We start from the raw sequence: 20,579 nt of genomic DNA on the forward strand, positions 1-20,579 counted from the left end.
GTGAATTTCTCTACCGACACTAATCCACTCTTATGTTAAGTGGATTTCACCAGTTTTCAACACAAAAATCCAGAAAATAGTGTATTAGAGTGGCATAGATATTTTTGTTTGCAACGGAAGTCTTATCATTATCAGAAAGAGTTTATACAGATGTATTGGGTACTGTGCAACAAGAATTTTTTTCTATCCAGTTGTTGCTGCTAAGGATCTTCTCTGCAACCACCTTGAGCATGAACAGATGGCCCCACATCATACTGAATGGCAACGTCCAAAATACATGTGGCAGCAACTGGGTCTACTGTTTTTCAGGCCCCTCCTCACGTTCAAGGCACTCTCTATAGCATGGCAGTGAGAAATCAGGATGTTCTCCGATGGTAGAGACAGAAAGAAAGCAGAATGGTTGCAGAATGTGTGAGTGCAAGGAGGTTCCGAATTAGAGATTTAGAGAAAAGACGGAAGATAGTTCATTTACATTTGGTCTGTTTCCACTAAGACTTAGATAGCTTCGCCAGAAGCTTTCCTGGCTGGCCTTTTCAGACCAAATAGTGGAACAGTCAGTTCTCTCGGGTTTGGAGAATATGAGCAGTCAGTAAAAGGCGAAAGATTTATGCAATCTAAAGAGAAACCAGAGTATTGAATATGGGCAGTCAGCACATTGGATCATGCTATTGCTGACTTACGGTTGAGGGAATGTCTAAGACATTTCTAAGGATTGTCAAGGCCTTAGATCTCAAGCACGATTGAATAATTGGAGAGTGCCTCTTTCCAGCTCTCACCATCCTGATAACAGTGAAGGCAGGATGAAGCGGTAGAGAGCTGCCCCCAGGCTCTGGGGGAGCACAGAGGAGGAGAGGTCAGATGTGCCCATGTGTTTTGTACCAGTTGGCCCGCTCGCTCCTGACTATTGGCTTCTAGTGGCTCTGAACAACCTACTATGGCATTTCCAAGAAGATCAGCTGTGGTCACAAGGACATTTGAAACTCTGGGCAAGGTGCCAAGAAGGGTATTTGTATAGAAAAGCCTTGTGTGGGAGGTATTGTTTTAGAGGGTGTGGCAGCTTGGAATCAGCATCAGTGAATGGAAGAATACTAAAAGATTTCAGCTCATAGAAATAACTTCCCATTTGTCAAAACTACCCATAGATGAAATAGACATTTTATTTTTATTTTTTTTGATCTGTGATTTTGTTTTTAATGATCTTAAGCCTTATCACATAATTTACAAATCTGTGCTGATGATATATCTTCTCTACTTTAATCCTTCTAATGAGTTGGCAGAAGCACCATTACCAATCACACACATATGGTAATTCCACAGTTGTATTTGTGAATAGCTGTTTAGAAGACAATCCTGAATTATAACATATCTGCTGCTGCAACTTAACACACTGCATTTTAAAAATTTATAGATGACCTTATAGATCATCTATAAAATGTGAGAAGTGTTAATATTCTTTATTATTATACAGAAACCACACTAAAATGCCTTTCATTAAGCAAAAGGCCACATTTTAAATGCAAGGAAATTTAATTAAATTGGCATGTTTAAGACTAAAAAAAGATAAAGAGGACGTTGCCAGCTTATCTTCAGCCCTTGCCTTTAACAGGCAAACAAACACAGCTTGAAACACAGCTGAGTCTTGCTGTTCTGATACAGTGAAGGGATTTCCTTAGTATTTAAATATATTAATGTAAATCTAAATATAAAACCAATCTCTAAGTTTAGAGATGGCATTTATCTCTGTGAAAAGTTGAACATCTAATTAATTCCAATCATATTTTTTTGAAGGGGAAAACAAGTGACAGCACTTGCTGAACCAGAATTACTATCAAAATCCAAAAAGCTAATCATATTCATTTAACCACAAGCCCAATCTTATTTAAATCAGAACTGTCCAAAAGAAATATTCAATCAGCTATTCATGATCTGAATTCTGGTGTATGAGATCAATTTAAATATGGCACACATAAAAAAAGTCATGAGACATTTTTGTTTTGTAATAAATAAGGCAAAAGCCAACTATTACTCCATAGTAGCTTTTTGAGATAAGCTATCAAGTCTGCTCTTTCCCCTGCCTTCTTAATGCCAGCGAAGATCATTTTTGTTCCAGGGATGTACTTCTTGGGATTCTCCAAGTACTCCATCAGTGTCTCCTCTCCCCAAGTGATGCCTTTGTTCTTGTTGGCAGTGGTGTAAGAAAATCCAGGGGCCTGACCCGTCTTTCACTCAAATTAACCATGGAGATTCGGCCCAGTCTTGTGCTTGCCTCCCTTTTCCATGGTATGGCACTGGGCACACTTCTGAACAAAAACCTTCTTGCCCTTCTCAACATCACCCATTTTTAAATCGCTCTTTGGTCGCACGCAAAGCAAAGGTGCCCGCTCACAAGCCAGACGTCCAGCTCTCTCCGAAATAGACATTTTATAAATGAATGCATTTCCCATTTTTTAGGGTATTCAAGCAGAGGCTTGGTGATCCTTTGATTGGTATGTTGCAGAGGTATTTCCAGTCCTTAGCTTAACAGGATAGCTGAACTAGATGGTATTTTTACTAAAATTCTTTTAGTGTTTATTTTTGTGAGAGAGAGACAGAGAGACAGAGCATGGGGGAGGGGGCAGAGGAGAGGGAGACACAGAATCCAAAGCAGGCTCCAGGCTCTGAGCCGTCAGCACAGAGCCCTTCATGGGGCTAGAACTCACAGACCATGAGATCATGACCTGAGCTGAAGTCAGACACTTAACCAACTGAGCCACCCAGGCACCCTGAAGATTCCTTCTGACTGTAAGGTTTTGTTGTTATAAGATTCAGTGAGGGTTATATGTCAAATACACCTGAAGGGGGGAAAATGATTAAGTGAGGATCCTACAAAATATTGAACCTCTGCAAGATTCCAGAGTTCTTCCGGTTCCCCATTTCTGTACTATTCTTGTCATTCCTTGGAAAAAGGAGTAAGAACAATTTACTCTTTGATTTTGTACCTGGAAAATTTTCTTATTAGAATGAGGAATCTAAAGTCTTTTGTGACTCTAGTCACATGTAGGGAAGAATGAAATCCATCTAATTTTGCCACTAGATGTATTATGACACTCTCTAAATGTATTAAATGAAACCCATTGTGAGACCAATAAAACTTCTAAAAGTTGTGTTTCTTCTAAAACACAACACATGACTACAGATATTAAAGATGGGTATATGTGTTGTTTGGGAGATTATTCTCCAAAAGAGGTGACTTGCATTCCCGCCCCCCACCAGTATTGTGTATGATGACATTGGTTCTTGAGTTCTCCTCCCCACTGCAGTCTACTCTCTAATGAGAAAACTGTTCCTTTGAAGTAGCATGATGACCTGAGTTTAGGATTCAGACAAATTTGTGTTTTTTAAATGTTGATTTTTGAGAGAGAGAGAGAGAGAGCATGAACAGGGGAGGGAGAGAGAGAGAGATACACACAGAATCAGAAGCAGGCTCCAGGCTCTGCGGTGTCATCACAGAGCCCGACGAGGGGCTCAAACTCATGGACCTGAGCCAAAGTCAGATGCTTAACCAACTGAGCCATCCAAGCGCCTTATTTTTTGTTTCTTGTCTTTTTAATGTTTGAGAGAGACACAGAGGGGGAGAAGGGGAGAGGAACACAGAATCTGAAGCAGGCTCCACAGTCTGGGCCATCAGCTCAGAGCACAGAATTGTTGTGGGACTCGAACTCAGGAACCATGAGATCATGACCTGAGCCGGATTCCGATGCCCACCCAACTGAGCCACGCAGATGCCCCGGATTCAGACAAATTTGAATCCCTATTACAATCCTTGGGAGCTGTGTGATGGAGAGTTTCCAAACTTATCTGACTCAGTTTTCTCATCTGTAATGATATCTACCTTGCAGAATTGTTTTAAGATCTGAGGCTCATCTATTTAAAGTGCCCAGTGCAGGAGGCACCTGGTATTCTTATAAATATATGTATGCATATTATATATTTATATATTCACAAAACTTGTCTGAATACATGGCCTTCTATATAGGTCTCCAGTTTTTGCTAGGTTATCCTAAATTCCTCTATTTAGAGATTCAATCCTTTTAAGATTTTTTTGGCAATAAAGTATTTTTTACTTTTTAAAAAAAAATGTTTGAGAGAGAGAGAGAGAGAAAGAGAGAGGGAGAGACTCTCAAGCAGGCTTCATGCTGCTGTCAGTGAAGAGCCTGACATGGGGCTCAATCCCACAAACCGGGAGACCTAATGACCTAAGCCATTAAATCAAGAGTCGGACACTTAACTGACTGAGCCACCCAGATGCCCCTAGACTAAGATAAGAAGTTTCATCCAAATCAAAATCTAGATATGCCTGAGGGAGGCATTATGCCTTGCCTAATAAGAAATATTATGCCTGATGCTATACTAGGAATGAAATATGCAAATCATGGGCTTAATTTAGACATTTCACACAAGATCATCTTCTCTCATCTGGGATCTCAGACCCCAGGGAATCCTCAGAGAGTAGCTGGGTTCTGCAAGGTATTTTTAATATTTCAAAGATTCTAATAGAAATTGTAGATTTCCTTTGCTTAACTCCTTGCTAATTAAAACATCAAGTTTCTTTGGCAGTGACTGAAATTACACCAGCTCAGAAATACAACATCATCACATGCCAGTGTGACATTGCTAAGCTGCATTTGTATCTTATTTATAGATTAGGAAAACGATCATGAGTCTATTACTAAATGCAGTTTAGCAGAGAGAGGGGTTCAAAAATGTTGGGCATGTCAGGAAAATACAATGGAGAGAACATTAGTACTGTTGAAAACTGGGAACTACTGCATTTGAGAAGCCCTCCTACAGCTACCTGAGAAGGCTTTGGGGGAATGCAGAAGACAGACTACTGCCAAAATGAAGTGGGGAAGAGGGACACGAGAGTCATGAAACAAGAATGGGGAGATCAAACATTCATAACTAAGGTGCTGGCCTCCACAGATCTTTCTTCCTTTTAACCCTTAGAAGCAAGCAGCTGTCTTTTTTGGGTAATAGTGCCCTCTTCTGGGTAGCTGGTGTCACTACTCTTCCACCATTTGATTCAAAGCATTTAGAAAGTAATTGGCTAAAAAACCAAAAAGAGCTCTCTCCAAAAGTTAAAGTTTAAAAGCTTTCTTTCCTCAGGCGTGCGTGGCTAGTTCAATTGCTAAAGCATGGGATTCTTTAATCTTGGGGTTGGGAGTTCAAGCCCCACATTAGGTGTACTGAGTACTTAAAAAATAAAACCTTAAGAAAAATTTCAACATTTGAATTAGGAGCTACATACATAAGTATGCACGTGCTAAATATGTTCAAAGCTGTCTTCCTCGAGCTGTCAAAACCTTGAGCTAAAGGTAGAAATGTAGCAGTTCTGCATATCATCTCCTCTGCAGTGCTGTTTTATCCTTATCCTCCTGATTTCCCTGCACTATCAGCAGGGAAGCTCTCTTTGTCCCCACATTACTAACAAAAAGACCAGATTTTAGAATTGAGTTGGCCGAGGTCATGTGCAATGGCGGAAACATCTGTCCTGTTCCCTCTTTCATTTTCTCCTTCTTTGTTCTCTTAACACTCATTCTATCCACCAGTGTCTCTTCATCAATTTTTAGCTGCTCCTTAAACTATTTCCATGTCATAACATTTAAACATGGTAGTTCATTTCCTTTTGTTGCATAAAACTGAAATGCAGATGCAAAATGACTTTTTCTTTTTAACCTAATTTTTTAACTATGGAGTAAAAGAAAACCCCAAAACAAAACAAAACAACCCCTCCCCCCCAAAAAAACAACCTAGCCCTGTAGGTTTGAGAATGACCAGAGAGAGGCAAGTGTATAGTCCTTTTTATTTTTGTATCTTCCGAGATCAGATGAGATTGGGCGTGTTTAGGGTGGTATGGCTGTAGGCCTCTTATTTTTATATATAAGGTCATAGAGTTTAAGAAGCTGAAGCCAAAGGCAAGAGAAATCTTTGCAGAATCTTGGAATAGATGAGGTATCCCAACTCTTAAATTTTAAGAAATAAATTATATCACTGACTCTGGTAAGATATTTTGGAAAATAAGGATATTCTAATATTATATTTTGAATTACTTGTACTTGTATTTCATGCTCTCCCGAATAGATTTTATTATCAGATACAAATCTCTTGAGAGTTGTAGTGGGAACAAATATGAAAGGAAAAAAATTCTCCATCCCTTCATTACTATTCCCAAGCTTTCTAGCTGATGTCTACGGAGAGCATACAGTTACCCAACTTTGGTGGTACTCAAGTTTTTTTTCCGGCTAAGCCACAGCTTGGTCAAACTACCTATGACTTGGTTTAAGACACCAGACGGAGATTTGATTCAATGAGTTTGGGGCTTAGGAAGGCAGGGATTGTGGAATGTCCTAAATCACAGACGGTCATTCTGAAACACACTAATATGCTTGTTAGTCTCTTGCATAGGGAGAATTGAAGAGTTTAGTCCTTTTTATTTACATACTTGCTACAAGACCTCTGACATAAAAATGAATGCCAAAAACGGAATCTAGAGGAGCTAAAAACTTTACTTCTTCTATATTTGGACTTCAACCACAACATACTAACATCTGTTCCTATTATTGTGCCAATTTTACATGTGATGTTCTTTGCCACATCCACTCCATGTTCCTATTCCTATGCACATCATACTGTGTTGTAGGGCTACAAAGACCTTACAATTGTAGAATTGGAGTGGGTTTAAGGGAATAGTAAAAAAGGATTTAGATTTAGAAATGCATAGCGATTCTCATACTCTAGGGAGATGCATTTTCCCACTATCTTTTACTGACACTCTCTGTTCACATGATTGAATCTGTAAGGTGACTTTTAGATACATAGCCCTTTGACTTCAGGCCAATCCATAGCAGTGCAGAGGCTTGTGGCAATCATTTGTGGTTTTCGCTATTCAGGACCAATAGTTTGGGGTAAACTCCATGATATACAGCCGTTTGCAATTTTGCTAAGACACAAGTTTGATGCCGAGGTTACAAGGCTGGTGTCCTAGAAATTTGTCAAGTGGTTGTGAAGTGCCTCCGCACCTACAATCTCAATCTGGGTTCTTATTCTCAAGAGTAGCTGAGTTGGAGATCAAGAAGAGATAAATGGCTCTGAAAAGAACGCCAATCTGCCAGCACTAGTGATGTAAGAAAAAGAGTATGCTGAGGAATCAACCTTCTGCATTGTCAAAAGGTTTCCAGTTTTGTATGAGGTTATAATTTAGGGGCAGTTAATCTCCAACAATGAAATAAAATCCTTTTATTCACTGCAAATACATAATCTGTCGACATTTAGTCTTGTTTTCTCTCTACATTTCTCCGGAGTTCTCCCAGTCACTATTCTGTATTTCACGGGAGCCCATCTTCCCGCAAACGCTTTGCGAAACAAAGTCTTTAGCTGGTGTGGCAAGAGAGCACTGATCTCAGATTCAAAAGAGTTCTCTAGGGGCACCTGGGTGGCTCAGTCAGTTAAGCCTCTGACTTCGGCTCAGGTCATCATCTCATGTTCATGGGTTCAAGCTGACAGCTCAGAGCCTGAAGCCTGCTTCTGATTCTGTGTCTCCCTCTCTCTCTCTCTGCCCCTCCCCACTCATGCTGTCTCAAAAATAAATAAAACATTAAGAAAAAAAAAAAGAGTTCTCTAGTCCTGACTGTGCCACTAACTGCTTGTGTGTCTTCAGAAATTTAAATCCCTTTCTAGGGGTTTAGTTTCCCCACTGTCACTGGGGTGTGTGAAAAGGACCTAAAATGAACCAAGAACCAATTTCCTGACTAAAACTTAAGACTTGAGGGGCGAAAGTCCAGCCCTGACCCTCACTTCCAAGCCCACCTAGCCCGCTCCAGACCCCACCAAGCCCCTTCCCACCAGCACCGGACCGCCGGACTCGCGCGAAGCCGTTAGACGTTAACGCCACAATCCAAAATGGGCGGTCCGAGGCCTGCAGCTTCCGGCGGCGAATGGCGAAGAGGCGCGTGGCGCTCCCCACCGGCCCCGCTCGGGCCTGCCCACGAGCCATCCTGCAGCGCACGGGCCCCTCGCCGCCGCAGTGGAGGGCCTTCCCAGCTCCAGCCGTGCACCCGAGAAAGTCCCGAAGCGTCTCCGCAGTGCCGAAGAAAAATATTCGGAGTGGGGGAGGGGGAGAGAACGAGGAAAGAAAAACCCGAATCGTTTTATTCTAATCAGTTTGCACGTCCTTTACGGAGATTGGCCAGGGTTTTATCCTAGCAGCCAATTACTTTAGAACAAGGGTGGGCCAGTTGAGATCGCTCACACTCATTGGCTGGCAGGTTGGAACGCAAAGGATGAGTTTAAACCGAGAGTATCCGGGATTATTTTTCCCCGCCGCGCGGTGCGTGTCCCGGAAGTGACGTAGGCCCTGGCCGGGCGGCCGCCCTGCCCCCGCTTCCTTTCACGCTGTGGCTCCCCGTAGGTGGTTGTGGCCACCGAGCCCAGAAGGAGGCGGCGGTGGCGAATGATGCCTGGGAAACTCCTCTGGGGGGACATTATGGAGCTGGAGGCACCCTTGGAGGAGACCGAGAGCCAAAGGAAGGAGAGGCAAAAGGTGCGCTGAGTGTGGGCCGCGCCTCCTTTTGGGCTGCGCCGGCTTGGGCGGGGAGGGGAGCTGTCTCTGATCTGATGGCCTGTCACAACCTGGCCGGAGCATCCCAGGGTCTCCCCTCGCGCAGCCCTCGTCCCTCCTGAGGTCGTTCCGGGACCATTCCCAACTCCACGCCCCGAACCTGGAGAAGGGCTGCGGGTAGGTTTTGGCCCGGCCTCCAGTGCTTCCCTCAGCCCTTCCTGTCGGCGCCTGTGAGATGGGCAGACTCAAGTTCCCGGCGCCGCGGAATCTCTTCTTTTTTTCCTCGCTTAAGCAGCGAGGCCTGTTTCTTGGTTCTTGTTGGCCGCCTTAGAAGATGGTAAAGAAAATGGTTGCCTTGCGTATGTGTTACTTCTCCGTCACCATGACCTGTGAGCGAGAACCTTGGGGAAAGCGATCTTAGGTTTACAAACCTCGAGAGCCAGTCTTTAGAGGCTTAAGGAAAAGTGGCACAGCCAACATTTCCAGGATTTGGCTGTGATAGAGATCGTGTGGGTTGTTTCACTAGTAGGCTTTACAGTCAGTATTTTTATTCAGACCTCAAATATTTAAGAGCCTAATTTGTGCCACACTCTTTTGCTGGCACCACGGACTTTAAATAAGTCCTTCCCCTCAAGGACCCTGTAGAGAAGTTGTAGAGAATTCCCATCTTAACCCTCCAAAGTGAGAGACCAGGAGAAAAGAAAACAGAGCTAAGTGGGTGAGGAAGCGATATTTGAAGGCTGACATTTGACCAAAAAAGTGAAAATATTCCCAGAGAGCAGAACCTACCTTTCCTACCGTATCACCAAGGTAAACTTTGCCATTACAGCCAAACAGTTATTTTTTAAATCATGGTGAAATATACACGACCTAAAACTTGCCATTTTAACTATCTTAAAAGTGTACAGATTTGCAGCATTAAGTACATTCACATTGTTCTGCAGCCAGTACCACCATTCATCTCCAGAACTTTTTCATCCTCTAAACTGAAACTCTGTTCTCATTAAACACCAACTCCCTGTTACCCCTGCCCCTCAGTCCCTAGCAATCACCATTTTATTTTCTGTCTCTGTGAATTTGACTTCTCTAGGTCCCTGTGTAAGTGGAATCACCAGTTATTTTAATTTTGGCTCCTCCTGAAATACCTCTCTCCTTTTGCATTCAAATCGTGTGTGTCGAAGTTTAGTTTCTATATGTATTCTAGAAACTCCATTGTACAGTAACCTCATTCCCCTTTGAAGTCTTGTTCCAGTGCTATCTTTATCATTTGATTGGTATGTGTTCTTTGCTGCCCTGTAGTTAGCTCACTTTTCTTGTGTTTTTCCCAAATGTTTCCAAAGATTCTTGAGGGAAACGGCCATGTATTTGTCCATCCTTACGTTTTAGCACATTCTTGTAAATGGATGGCTTTCATATTGTACATTATCTAGAAATACTTGATGATTTTCCTTTAATTATGAGAGATAATTAATGATTTGGAAACAGATCAGAGTACCAACTAACAGAGAGCATTTGGGTAGTGATCTGGCATGGAGTTGAACATAACTTTGGATTTGGATATGTAGAGCTATGAAGCTGGGCCATATGTTCTCAAAATTGGAATGCAGGGAAGGAAGAATTATGGAAGTGTTGAAGCCATGAAAATGGTATGAAAGCGTACAGAGAGAACATAGACTTGAGGAGCATCTACAGAAGGAGGAGGAGGTAGAGGAATCACTAGAAAGGGTAGAGGTAAGAGGGTAAGGAAGGAATATAGAGTGTCATGGAAGCCAAGGAAGTGAAGAGCGTCAAGCACTATGGATCTGATGTGGAACTATGTATTTCATCACCTTGGAATACCTCTGGGCTTGGACTTGGAGGTCTCACTTTACCTTGCTTCATTTCCCTGAAGTACATGGCCCCAAAGCAGTTCTACCCCAAGGCTGGCTCTGTAAATAATCTTGTTTTTCTTTGGAACTTACCGATTTGGGGAGATGTGGGTTAGTTCAGTTAATGAAAGACCAAATGCTATAACATGTAACTGTATAATTTATGTTACCATAAAGCTCTACTGTTTAGAAAGCATTTTCACATGTTACTCTATTTTCACAGCATCTCCTCCATTTTATGGATGAGAAAAGTGTATGTGAAACTACTGTGTAAAATTTATGTAAATCATGGTCAAAATTTTGGTGCGGCAGTGTTTGCTATCATTAATAACTATTATCTAATTTATTTTGAACATTTGACCAGGTAATTGTGAAGTCCTAAATTGCCAAATAACTTCTTGTTGTTTGCAAATATTAAAACACTGGTCACCACTTTCGCATTTTAAAAGTAAAGTTGCAGGGTAGTCTTTTTTTTAAAGTTCTTTTAATTAAATAAAAAAACTTTTATTTTTTTATTTTATTTTATTAAAAATTTTTTTAAATGTTTTTATTTATTTTTGAGACAGAGAGAGACAGAGCATGAGCGGGGAGGGGCAGAGAGAGAGGGAGACAGAGAATCGGAAGCAGGCTCCAGGCTCTGAGCTGTCAGCACAGAACCCGATGTGGGGCTCGAACCCACGAACATGAGATCATGACCTGAACCGAAGTCGAGGCTTAACCAACTGAGCCACCCAGGTGCCCTAATAAAAAACTTTTAAAGTTTCCAGGATCACTAATGTACTTGTCTTTCCATGGGAGTATAACAATTGGAGCTTTGCATGCATTTTGAGTTTTTTTTTAGTAGTTGTTTATTCATTAACCTGTTAATTATCAAAGCCCAGAGAGGCAGCATGATGTGAAAAGAACATGGGCTTTTAAATCAGACAGAACTTGATTTCTAGAACTTCCACTTGAAGAAAATCCTGCATGTGAGTCGTTGGCAAGTTATTTACCACTAGGAACTTCTGTTTCCTCATCTGTACAATGACAAAGTTAATACAGGTTCGCTATCCCTTATCCAAAATCCTTGGGGCTAGATGTGTTTTGAAAATCAGAATTTTGGGATTTTTTAAAAAGGGTAACACCCCAGTAGAGCTTGGGACCCCCAATCTATGATCAAACACCTTAATATTACATATGAATTTGCATACTAAGTGGAATAAGTAAAGGTTATAAATAGCCTCACATCAGTTTGAGTCAAATTTTTCCACCAAATGAGTTCAGCTTAGGTAAGGTCTTGTCTCCAAATAAGTTACCAAAAACTTTCGGTTTTCATAGCTTAATGGATATCGGAATTTCGGATAAGGGATTATGGACCTGTACTTCCCTTATAGGGTTGTTATGAAGATTTAAACAAGATAAGCTGAAAATATTACACAGTGCTGGGTAGGTACTCAATAATAATTAACTTTTTTTTTCCTCTTGGAGATATTAGAAGTTTTGTTTTGAATTTGGATTTAATTTATAAATTTTGGGTTCTCATATTTTTCTGAAAGGAGCTATTTTGATTTTCCTTAAATCATGTAATGGGATTACAGAGGGGCTAGAGACCAAGTCTTGAGAATGTAAGAAATGGGATGAGAAAGAAAGCAATAAGCGAGGCTCAGGCTCAGCTTAGCAACCAGTTGATTTCTACCAGGTAACTTTTCAAGGTGACGGTAGATTGAGCTTTGCTGGTTGGGGAGTCACGCCCTAACTTCTCTAGAGTCTTAAGAGGAGAGCTTGTGACCCTCTTGTCACTGCTTCTTTGTTTTTCCACAGAGTGATAGAAGGAAATCAAGGCACCATTATGACTCAGACGAGAAATCAGAAACAAGAGAAAATGGTGTGGCAGATAACTTGGATGCTCCCAAGCCCAAAAAAGCTAAAATGAAAGGGAAGCTAAATGGAGACACTGAAGAAGGATGTGATAATAGACTTTCAGATGAATTTTCTAAATCTCATAAGTCAAGAAGAAAAGATCTGTCAAATGGAGATATTGATGAATATGAAAAAAAATCAAAGCGAGTGTCATCATTAGATAGTTCTACTCATAAATCAAGTGATAATAAACTAGAGGAGGTATGGATACTTTTTGTTTTGCATTTGTCATTATCCTTGAAATACAGGTTAATTTGATTTTTTGGACTAATTAGAATTGATTCCATGATGTTTCCTGCTTAGTGTCCAATACCCTCAGTTGGACGGGGAATCTGTACAGCTGAACCCTGAGCCTTTTTTCCTTTGTCCCTTGTTTCGGTCATTGTATTCCCTTTTTCATGGGGTGGACTGTGGGGGGGGGGCGATGGTCAAATGTAAACCTTTCCTGTACATTTGGGTTCCTACATAGTTTTTCCAAATTGCTTATTGATGGTCATCTATTTGCATTTCTTATGGTTATTTCAGTCCCTACCAGTACTCATGAATTGACATCTGACTTCCTGAAACAAGGTACATAAAGCCTCTTGACTTTGTGTATTTTGCCTTCTGCTTTTTTGTGCTTCTGTTACAGTAGCATCTTTAAGTGATCTTTAGGTCATACCGCAACTCAAAAGCTGTTTGCGTTTTTAAACAGAAAAGAACCGTATAAAAATGATCTGAAGAAATCTGTTTTCCAGAGTTTTAATTTTTGGGGAGTTGTAGAAAACATGCTTAGTATAGAATTTGCATTCCTGGTCCCATTGCGTTTGCCTTTATCTGTTAGAATAGATATTTTCTTGCACAGAATTTGTCCAATTTGTTCTTGCAGTTTTCCTCTAGCAGAGTTCATAGATTTGCATGGGTATCAAATTGTCAGTTACTCAGGTCCTCAGACAGAAACAACCTTTGATAGTCTTAGTAGTTCTTGATATTAATAATTCTTTATATTTAATTTTTAAAAAATTTTCTACATTTATTTATTATTGAGAGACATAGCATGAACAGGGGAGAGGCAGAGAGAATGAAACACAGAATCCGAAGCAGGTCCCAAACTCTGAGCTGTCAGCACAGAGCCTGATGTGGGGCTTGAACTCACAAACTGCGAGATCATGACCTGAGCCGAAGTCGGATGATTAACTGACTGAGCCACCCAGCTGCCCCCTTTATATTTAATTTTTAGAAATACTTATTTTTGGGAGAGCACAAGTGGGGTGGGGTAAAGAGAGTGGGACAAGGGATTGGAGTGGACTGTGTGCTGACAGGCTGCTAGCAGCAAGCCCGAAGTGGAGCTCGAACTCACAGTTGGTGAGATCATGACCTGAGCTGAAGTTGGACGTTCAACTGATAGAGTCACCCAGACCCCCCTATAATTCTTTATATTTTAAAATCTGATGGTTGCCGATAATTTAAATAGGTCTTAGCCTAACTTCTTATGTAAACTTTGGGGAAACATGTTGAATTTTTGCCTTAAAACATGGTGTTTATTTTACTTGTGAATTTTACTTGTCCCAGAAGCACATGGGTTAAGAGTTGATGTAAATAAGGCCCTACAGGGAACCCTGAGTGGCTCAGTCTATTGTGCATCCAATTTTTGATTTCAGCTCAGGTCATGATCTCAGTGGTTGTGAGATCAAGTCCTGTTTTGTGCTTTGTGCTGAGTATGGAGCCTGCTTGGGATTCTCTCTTCCTCTCTCTTTGCTTCTGCCCTGCTTACTCATGCTCTCATTCTTTCTCTCTTTCAAAATAGATAAATAAAGTAAACATTAAAATAAATAAATAAATAAATAAATAAATAAGGCCCTTCAAATTTGTGTTGGTAGTAGCAGAATGTACAGAGTTGCTTTTGCTCTGTTGGGGTTTAACTGGTATAATGCTCTGTATTATAATGGGCTTGTTTATTATTTTGTTTAAATCATTAGGGTAGGAATTCTATTTGTAAGCATGTGCCCTCTTACCGAGATAATCATGAGGTGTGTAGGGATGTTTGAAACTCTTATCACAATGATGTTGATACTATTCAAAAACTTATGCATTCTAAATGTCTGATAGTAGGCAATTGCTTTTAGAAAATATGCTATATTTATGCAATACATGACATTTTTCCTGAAGGTCATAGAAGAATGTTACAAAGTTTTCAGTGTTTATTATTAAATGAACAAAGCAGATCATAAAACATTATATACAGTATTATCTTATTTAAAAAATTTATACATGCATAGAGTGAGGATTGGAAGAGTGTTTCAAATGTGGTATTAGCTGACTGGATTATTGTTTTATTTCTGCTTATATGTGGCTTCTATAATGAAAATCCATCACTTTTGTAATAAAATTTTTTCTTTTAATTAAAAAAATGATAGCCTTGAGGTTTGCTGAAATTGCTTACAATTTTAGTTTGGTATTAAATCTTTTATCTGGTTCTCTGTTTGAAAATTGTTGTTGTGTATGGTTTTGGAACAACTTCCTTTAAACACACCAATAAAAAAGTTAACAGGTAGATAATATTGTCTTCTTTATAGGAAGTACACAAGGCTAGTACACAAGGTTTTTAATAGATGTTAAATGGTAATATCATGCTAACCTGTATATATGTTAAAGAAACTTTCCGGCTTACAGGAACTTTGTTTTGGTGAGCTAAAATGTGTTTTTTAGAGCTATAGAACAACTTCTTAACATTTATTCTTAGAAGCAACTTATTTTTCTCATTGTGTAATGTTTTTCAGGGTGGTTTGTAGGCTTCTGTTAGCCTTTGTAATTTATACTGTCTGTATCTATGAATACGGCTTAGATGATCAAATAGTGGTTTTGTAATGTCTCAGTCAAGTGAAAATAAATTTTGATTTATGTAATACATGTATTTCCAAAGGGAGTTATATGTGTGAGTGAATCATTTTTAAATGTACTGTGGGAAAATGTATTAAGTAAACTTAAAAATGTATTAAGTATTTAAAGGGATACTTTTGAAATTAAAAGTATTTTCCACTAATTGTGTAAGTTTATCTATACAATTTTTCCAAGTACTAACTTTGATTTATTTGCCCACTTGATTTGTTTGCTCACTTAGTAAAACTAAAAATGGTAAATGAGTAAGAATCTAAATACCTCGTTGAATGTGAACTATATTAGTTAGAATTTTGTTTTCATTTTGACAGAGCCTGACACGTGAACAGAAAGAAGGCGCCTTCTCCAATTTCCCTATTTCTGAAGAAACTATAAAGCTTCTGAAAGGTACTATGAACTTTAATGGATATACAACTGAAAACCTACGACTAGATCTTATAAAAATCTTTGCCTCTTCTTACCAAAAGGAGAATATAGAAAGTGTAAGAGAAATAGCCCTTCTTTAATTGCAGTTATTTCTACATCATCCTTTTTGATATTCTGACTGGTTTTAACTTTAAATAATTGTATGTATCTCTCAAGAGTTCAGACCAATTTTTTAAAAATTCCTTTTTGGGGTAGGAATAACTGTAAATGTCACTAGGTGGTATATTTTTAGGCTGACATAGAGGAATCTGGATTGTCATTTTCAAATAAATATATTTTTTCCTAACACTAGTCTTAAATATATTTCAATGAAATCTCATTTTACAGGTCGAGGGGTAACATATCTCTTTCCTATTCAAGTTAAGACCTTTGGTCCTGTATATGAAGGAAAAGATTTAATTGCTCAAGCACGAACAGGAACAGGAAAGACATTTTCTTTTGCTATCCCCTTGATTGAAAGACTCCAAAGAAATCAAGAGACAATTAAAAAAAGCCGCTCACCAAAGGTAACCACTATAGGGAGTAAAAGGTTTAAACATTAATGGTTAGGGAAAGAAAGAGTATACTGATCTTAAGGTCAAGAATCCCCAAGATAGAAAAGTTAGCTCGGTGGCATAAAGTAAAAATTTAGGTCCTAAAGCAAAAACTAGTGGATTTTTAACATAAATCTCAAGCCTAATGAAGTAGTGATTACAAATGAATGTAATGTGTATGGATCCATAGATTCTTTGATAAAGATGTTTATAAACATAGATGTTATAAAGCCAGCGTGTCTAATTTTAGGTGTATTTATAGTGAATATATTTAGTGACCTTGTCTTCTTTTTTTTCAGTCTTGACCTTTGCTTTTAAACAATGAATTTGCTAAGAGGTATTCATTTATTTGGTCATTCAGTTGATAATCAATATATTTATTTCACTGGTTGATTTTTTAAGAAGAGATTATAGAAATGATATTACTAGTCCATATGTTATTGGGGTATTAGAAATCTGTCTTAATGTATAAGTAGTAGAGAGTAGAGAAGACCTAATGAAATTTTAGCCTGAAATTTGATGTTTTCAGAACCTGTGTTCACTTTACAGTTAATAAAATAGAAAAGAAAAAATCATCATGATTTGAACAGATATGTGACTAAAAGTAATTTGATCTTTGAGACTCCTACTGGATGGTATTGCAATATGAAAGTAAATTCACAAATATTAATATAATTAAGTCATACTGGTTTTAGATCAGGTTGGTCAACAGGAAAAATCTTTTTTAGAGAGTTCTGTTTCTTTGGTGAAATTAGGAAAGACTGCAAGTAATAGAAACAGAACATTGCCTTATAAAACTTTTATGCTAGAAGGATATTATTGGAGATTCCAGCTCCACCACTTCTAGCTGTTTGATTTGGGACAAGACTCAACTTCTCTAAGACTCAGGTTCCTCATCTGTAAAATTGGGATACTAATGCTGCCTCACAGGGTTTTTGTGAGGATCAAATTCTGTAATTCACCTAAAGCACTAGTGGATGGCTTATGAACATGTGTTTCTTCATTTAACACATACTTTTTGAGTATCTGTTCTGTGCCAGGCATGGTCTCAAGTGTAAAGAATTCAGTAACCTAAATTGACATAAATCCCTGCCTTCATGGCAGCTTATATTTTAGTGGGTGAGACAGACAATAAAAAAGGTAAAATATGAATATTTAGATGACGTAAGTGCTCAGGAGAGACAGTTAAGGAGGGGTGGAGGATATGAAAAGAGGGTTAAGAACCTCATTGAGTAAGTAAGTTTTGAAAAAAAAACCTGAAGGAAGTGGAGGGTATTATCAATATAAGCTGTTGTTCTTATTGGTATTGGTGCTCTTTAAATACTATGATTTTAACGTTTAGATTTCTAGTTTTAAATGTACCTTAAAAAAAGTCTTCTCAGTTTATATTTAGTTGTCTTTAGAAAAGAATCTTTTTATTTTTTTAAATCTCTTGCTTAGGTACTTGTTTTGGCTCCTACAAGGGAACTGGCAAACCAAGTAGCCAAAGACTTCAAAGATATCACTAGGAAACTCAGTGTGGCATGTTTTTATGGTGGAACATCCTATCAAAGCCAAAGTAAGTAAATATGTATGAGAATAGTGCAAAGATCTATTTGCTACTTAAATCTAAAGAAATAATTTAAAATGTAATTTGATTTTTATATATTATGATATTTCTCTCCTTTAACAGTTAATCATATTCGAAATGGTATTGATATCTTGGTTGGAACTCCTGGTCGTATCAAAGACCATCTGCAGAGCGGCCGGTTAGATCTTTCTAAACTGCGCCATGTTGTGCTTGATGAAGTGGATCAAATGTTAGATTTAGGGTTTGCTGAACAAGTTGAAGATATCATCCATGAATCCTACAAAACTGGTATATCTTAATTCATAATAAACATGTTAGCAATTATTCTTGTATCTAAAAGTTATGAATTTTTAACTTCATAATTATTATTACACTGTCCCCAGCCTTCTAACAAAAAGACTAAAGTTATTTGCTGTCTGTTCTCTTTCTAAATAAGAGAGTACGGTGACGTACTTTAACATATTTGTTGGCTTCTTACACTTTTTTTTTCATGTATTATTTTTTATGGTCCATAGTTAGATTTACTAATTTCTTTGGTCACTGTCCCTTCTTAAATTCTCACCTTTTATTCTGGGTTCAGTTTTCTTCATATTTTCCCTCAATTTTGAAAGTTGTAAGTTTTAATAATTGGAGTGAAGTTTGTGTGTTCAAAATTTACCCCAAGTTTTGCATTTTTTATTATTTCTTTCAAGTTTGGAGGGGTTTGGAAGAGCTGACTATGTCATGGGTATTAAGAAAGCACTTGAATTCTTTTTGTTTATTTAAGATTCTGAAGACAATCCTCAGACTTTACTTTTTTCTGCAACTTGCCCACAATGGGTATACAAAGTTGCAAAAAAATACATGAAATCCCGATATGAACAGGTTGACCTTGTTGGAAAAATGACTCAAAAGGCTGCAACTACTGTTGAAGTAAGTAGCTTTCTAGCATGATAGATTTTGGCTTTTAGTTGGTATTTGAAATTTGTTGAAGCTGAACTTTAAGCTTTCGGTACCAGTTCAGGCCAAATCTTTTTCTTTACCGTTAGTCAGTAAGATACCTATGTATTTCTATGGTCTGAGACTAAGAAGCAGAATAGAATAACTGGAGGAAAATGTGTTAATAAGCAAGTCCTAAGAGGAGATACACGAGCAGCCACAGAGAAGGGCTTAACGTATGTAGAAGGTGTCAGAGGAGACAGTCTATATCAATATGAGGAGAATAGTGCTGATAATAGTTGAATTTCATCTCATACCCAAAAGAGTTCTCAAAATAATTTTAAGAAGTGAACCATAAAATTTAAAGCAGGTGTAGGTGAACAATTATTTGGTTTCGCAGAAGGGAAAGCTTTTCTAAACATAAAGTCAGAAGCAGATACCATAAAAGAAAAAGTTGATAATTTTCATTCCATAAAAATTTAAACCAGTAGTATATATACGTTTAAAAAGAAAGGGGGTGCCTGACTAGCTCAGTTGGTAGTGCATGTGACTCTTGATGTCAGGGTTCTGAGTTTGAGCCCTTCATTGGACTTAGAGCTTACTTAAAATAAAATACCAAAAAAAAGAAAGAATTAAAGGTAGTATTTATGTTATTCATATAAGGTACCATGTATGTCACTTTTCTGTTTAATAGGTATCTATATATCTATATGTATACACATATACATATACTTACACAAAAATAGGCTAAACAATGGTATAATTTATAAGTACAATGAAATGGTTAAAAAGAATGAATTTGAATGATAAAACCCAAATTACAAAGTGATATATACAGAATTATACTGTATTTTTTGTGTGTACAAAAAATACACAAATAATGCTAAATGGATTCTTTAGGTATTTATGTACATGTATAAAGAGAGGTTGGAAGGCTAAACATCAAACTTATAATAATTACTTTTGAGAAAGAAGACTTTTATAGTACAGGATGGTCAAAGGAAACTTTGTCTTAACTTTTGTAATGGTTGAAAATTTTATAAGAATAAAATGTATCAGAGAAAAAAATTTACTAAGGAAGTTTCCAAACATATGCAGAAATGGAATATTATAAGGCACCTGATGTATCCCCCAACATGCTTTTTTTACATGTTTGTTTGTTTGTTTGTTTGTTTATTAAAGATTGGTTGTATTAAAAAATTTTTTTTCTTAACATTTTGTTTATTTTTGCGAGACACAAAGAGAGACAGACAGAGTATGAGCAGGGGAGGGGCAGAGAGAGAAGGAGATACAGAATCTGAAACAGGCTCCAGGCTCTGAGCTGTCAGCACAGAGCTCAATGTGGGGCTCAAACCCACGAGCTGTGAGATCATGACCTGAGCTGAAGCCGGCCGCCTAAGTGACTGAGCCACCCAGGCATCCTTCCCAAAGTTTGTTTATTTTATTTTTGGGAGAAAGAGAGAATAAGAGCAGGGGAGAGTCAGAAAGAAAGGGAGACCTAGAATCCTAAGCAGACTCCGTGCTGTCAGTGCAGAACCTGATGCAGGGCTCGAATCCACGAACTGTGAGATCATGACCTGAGCTGAAACCAAGAGTCTAAGAACACGTAACTAACTGGGCCACCCAGGCGGCCCTCATCACCAGGCTTTAATGATGATCTATTCTATACCCCCGTACATTCTTCATTCCTACATTTGAAGCAATCCAGTCATTGTGTCATCTTCATGTAATTGTATATATTTTGGAAAGAATAAGTGTTCTTTTAAAAAAACAAAACAAGAACTGCAAAGTTATCACATTAGAAGAAAACCCAGTAATTTGATATTATTGAATATCTACTGCCCATGTTATGCTAGTTGTTTTTTTCTTTAATAGTTACAGTCTGGATCCAG

At 38.4% G+C, this 20,579-nt stretch overlaps 1 protein-coding gene and 1 pseudogene across 2 annotated transcripts in view; one reads left to right on the forward strand and one right to left on the reverse strand.

The window, feature by feature from the left end:
* Positions 1-1,860: 1,860 nt before the first annotated feature.
* On the reverse strand, positions 1,861-2,536 carry LOC115272297 (annotated as a pseudogene).
* Positions 2,537-8,383: 5,847 nt separating this feature from the next.
* Positions 8,384-20,579, forward strand: part of DDX50 (DExD-box helicase 50) — a 35,001-nt gene continuing 22,805 nt past the window's right edge. The window contains exons 1-7 of one of the 2 annotated variants that reach the window (XM_029931796.1): positions 8,384-8,578; positions 12,265-12,564; positions 15,552-15,627; positions 15,994-16,172; positions 17,640-17,757; positions 17,872-18,057; positions 18,536-18,681. In XM_029931796.1, coding sequence (XP_029787656.1) covers positions 8,489-8,578; positions 12,265-12,564; positions 15,552-15,627; positions 15,994-16,172; positions 17,640-17,757; positions 17,872-18,057; positions 18,536-18,681 — 1,095 coding nt within the window. In that variant the 5' untranslated portion in view covers positions 8,384-8,488. The remainder of the gene's footprint in view (positions 8,579-12,264; positions 12,565-15,551; positions 15,628-15,993; positions 16,173-17,639; positions 17,758-17,871; positions 18,058-18,535; positions 18,682-20,579) is intronic. The other variant, XM_029931797.1, reaches the window with a different exon arrangement.

This window comes from Suricata suricatta, chromosome 2 (genome assembly GCF_006229205.1).
Source record: "Suricata suricatta isolate VVHF042 chromosome 2, meerkat_22Aug2017_6uvM2_HiC, whole genome shotgun sequence".
Lineage (NCBI taxonomy): Eukaryota > Metazoa > Chordata > Mammalia > Carnivora > Herpestidae > Suricata > Suricata suricatta.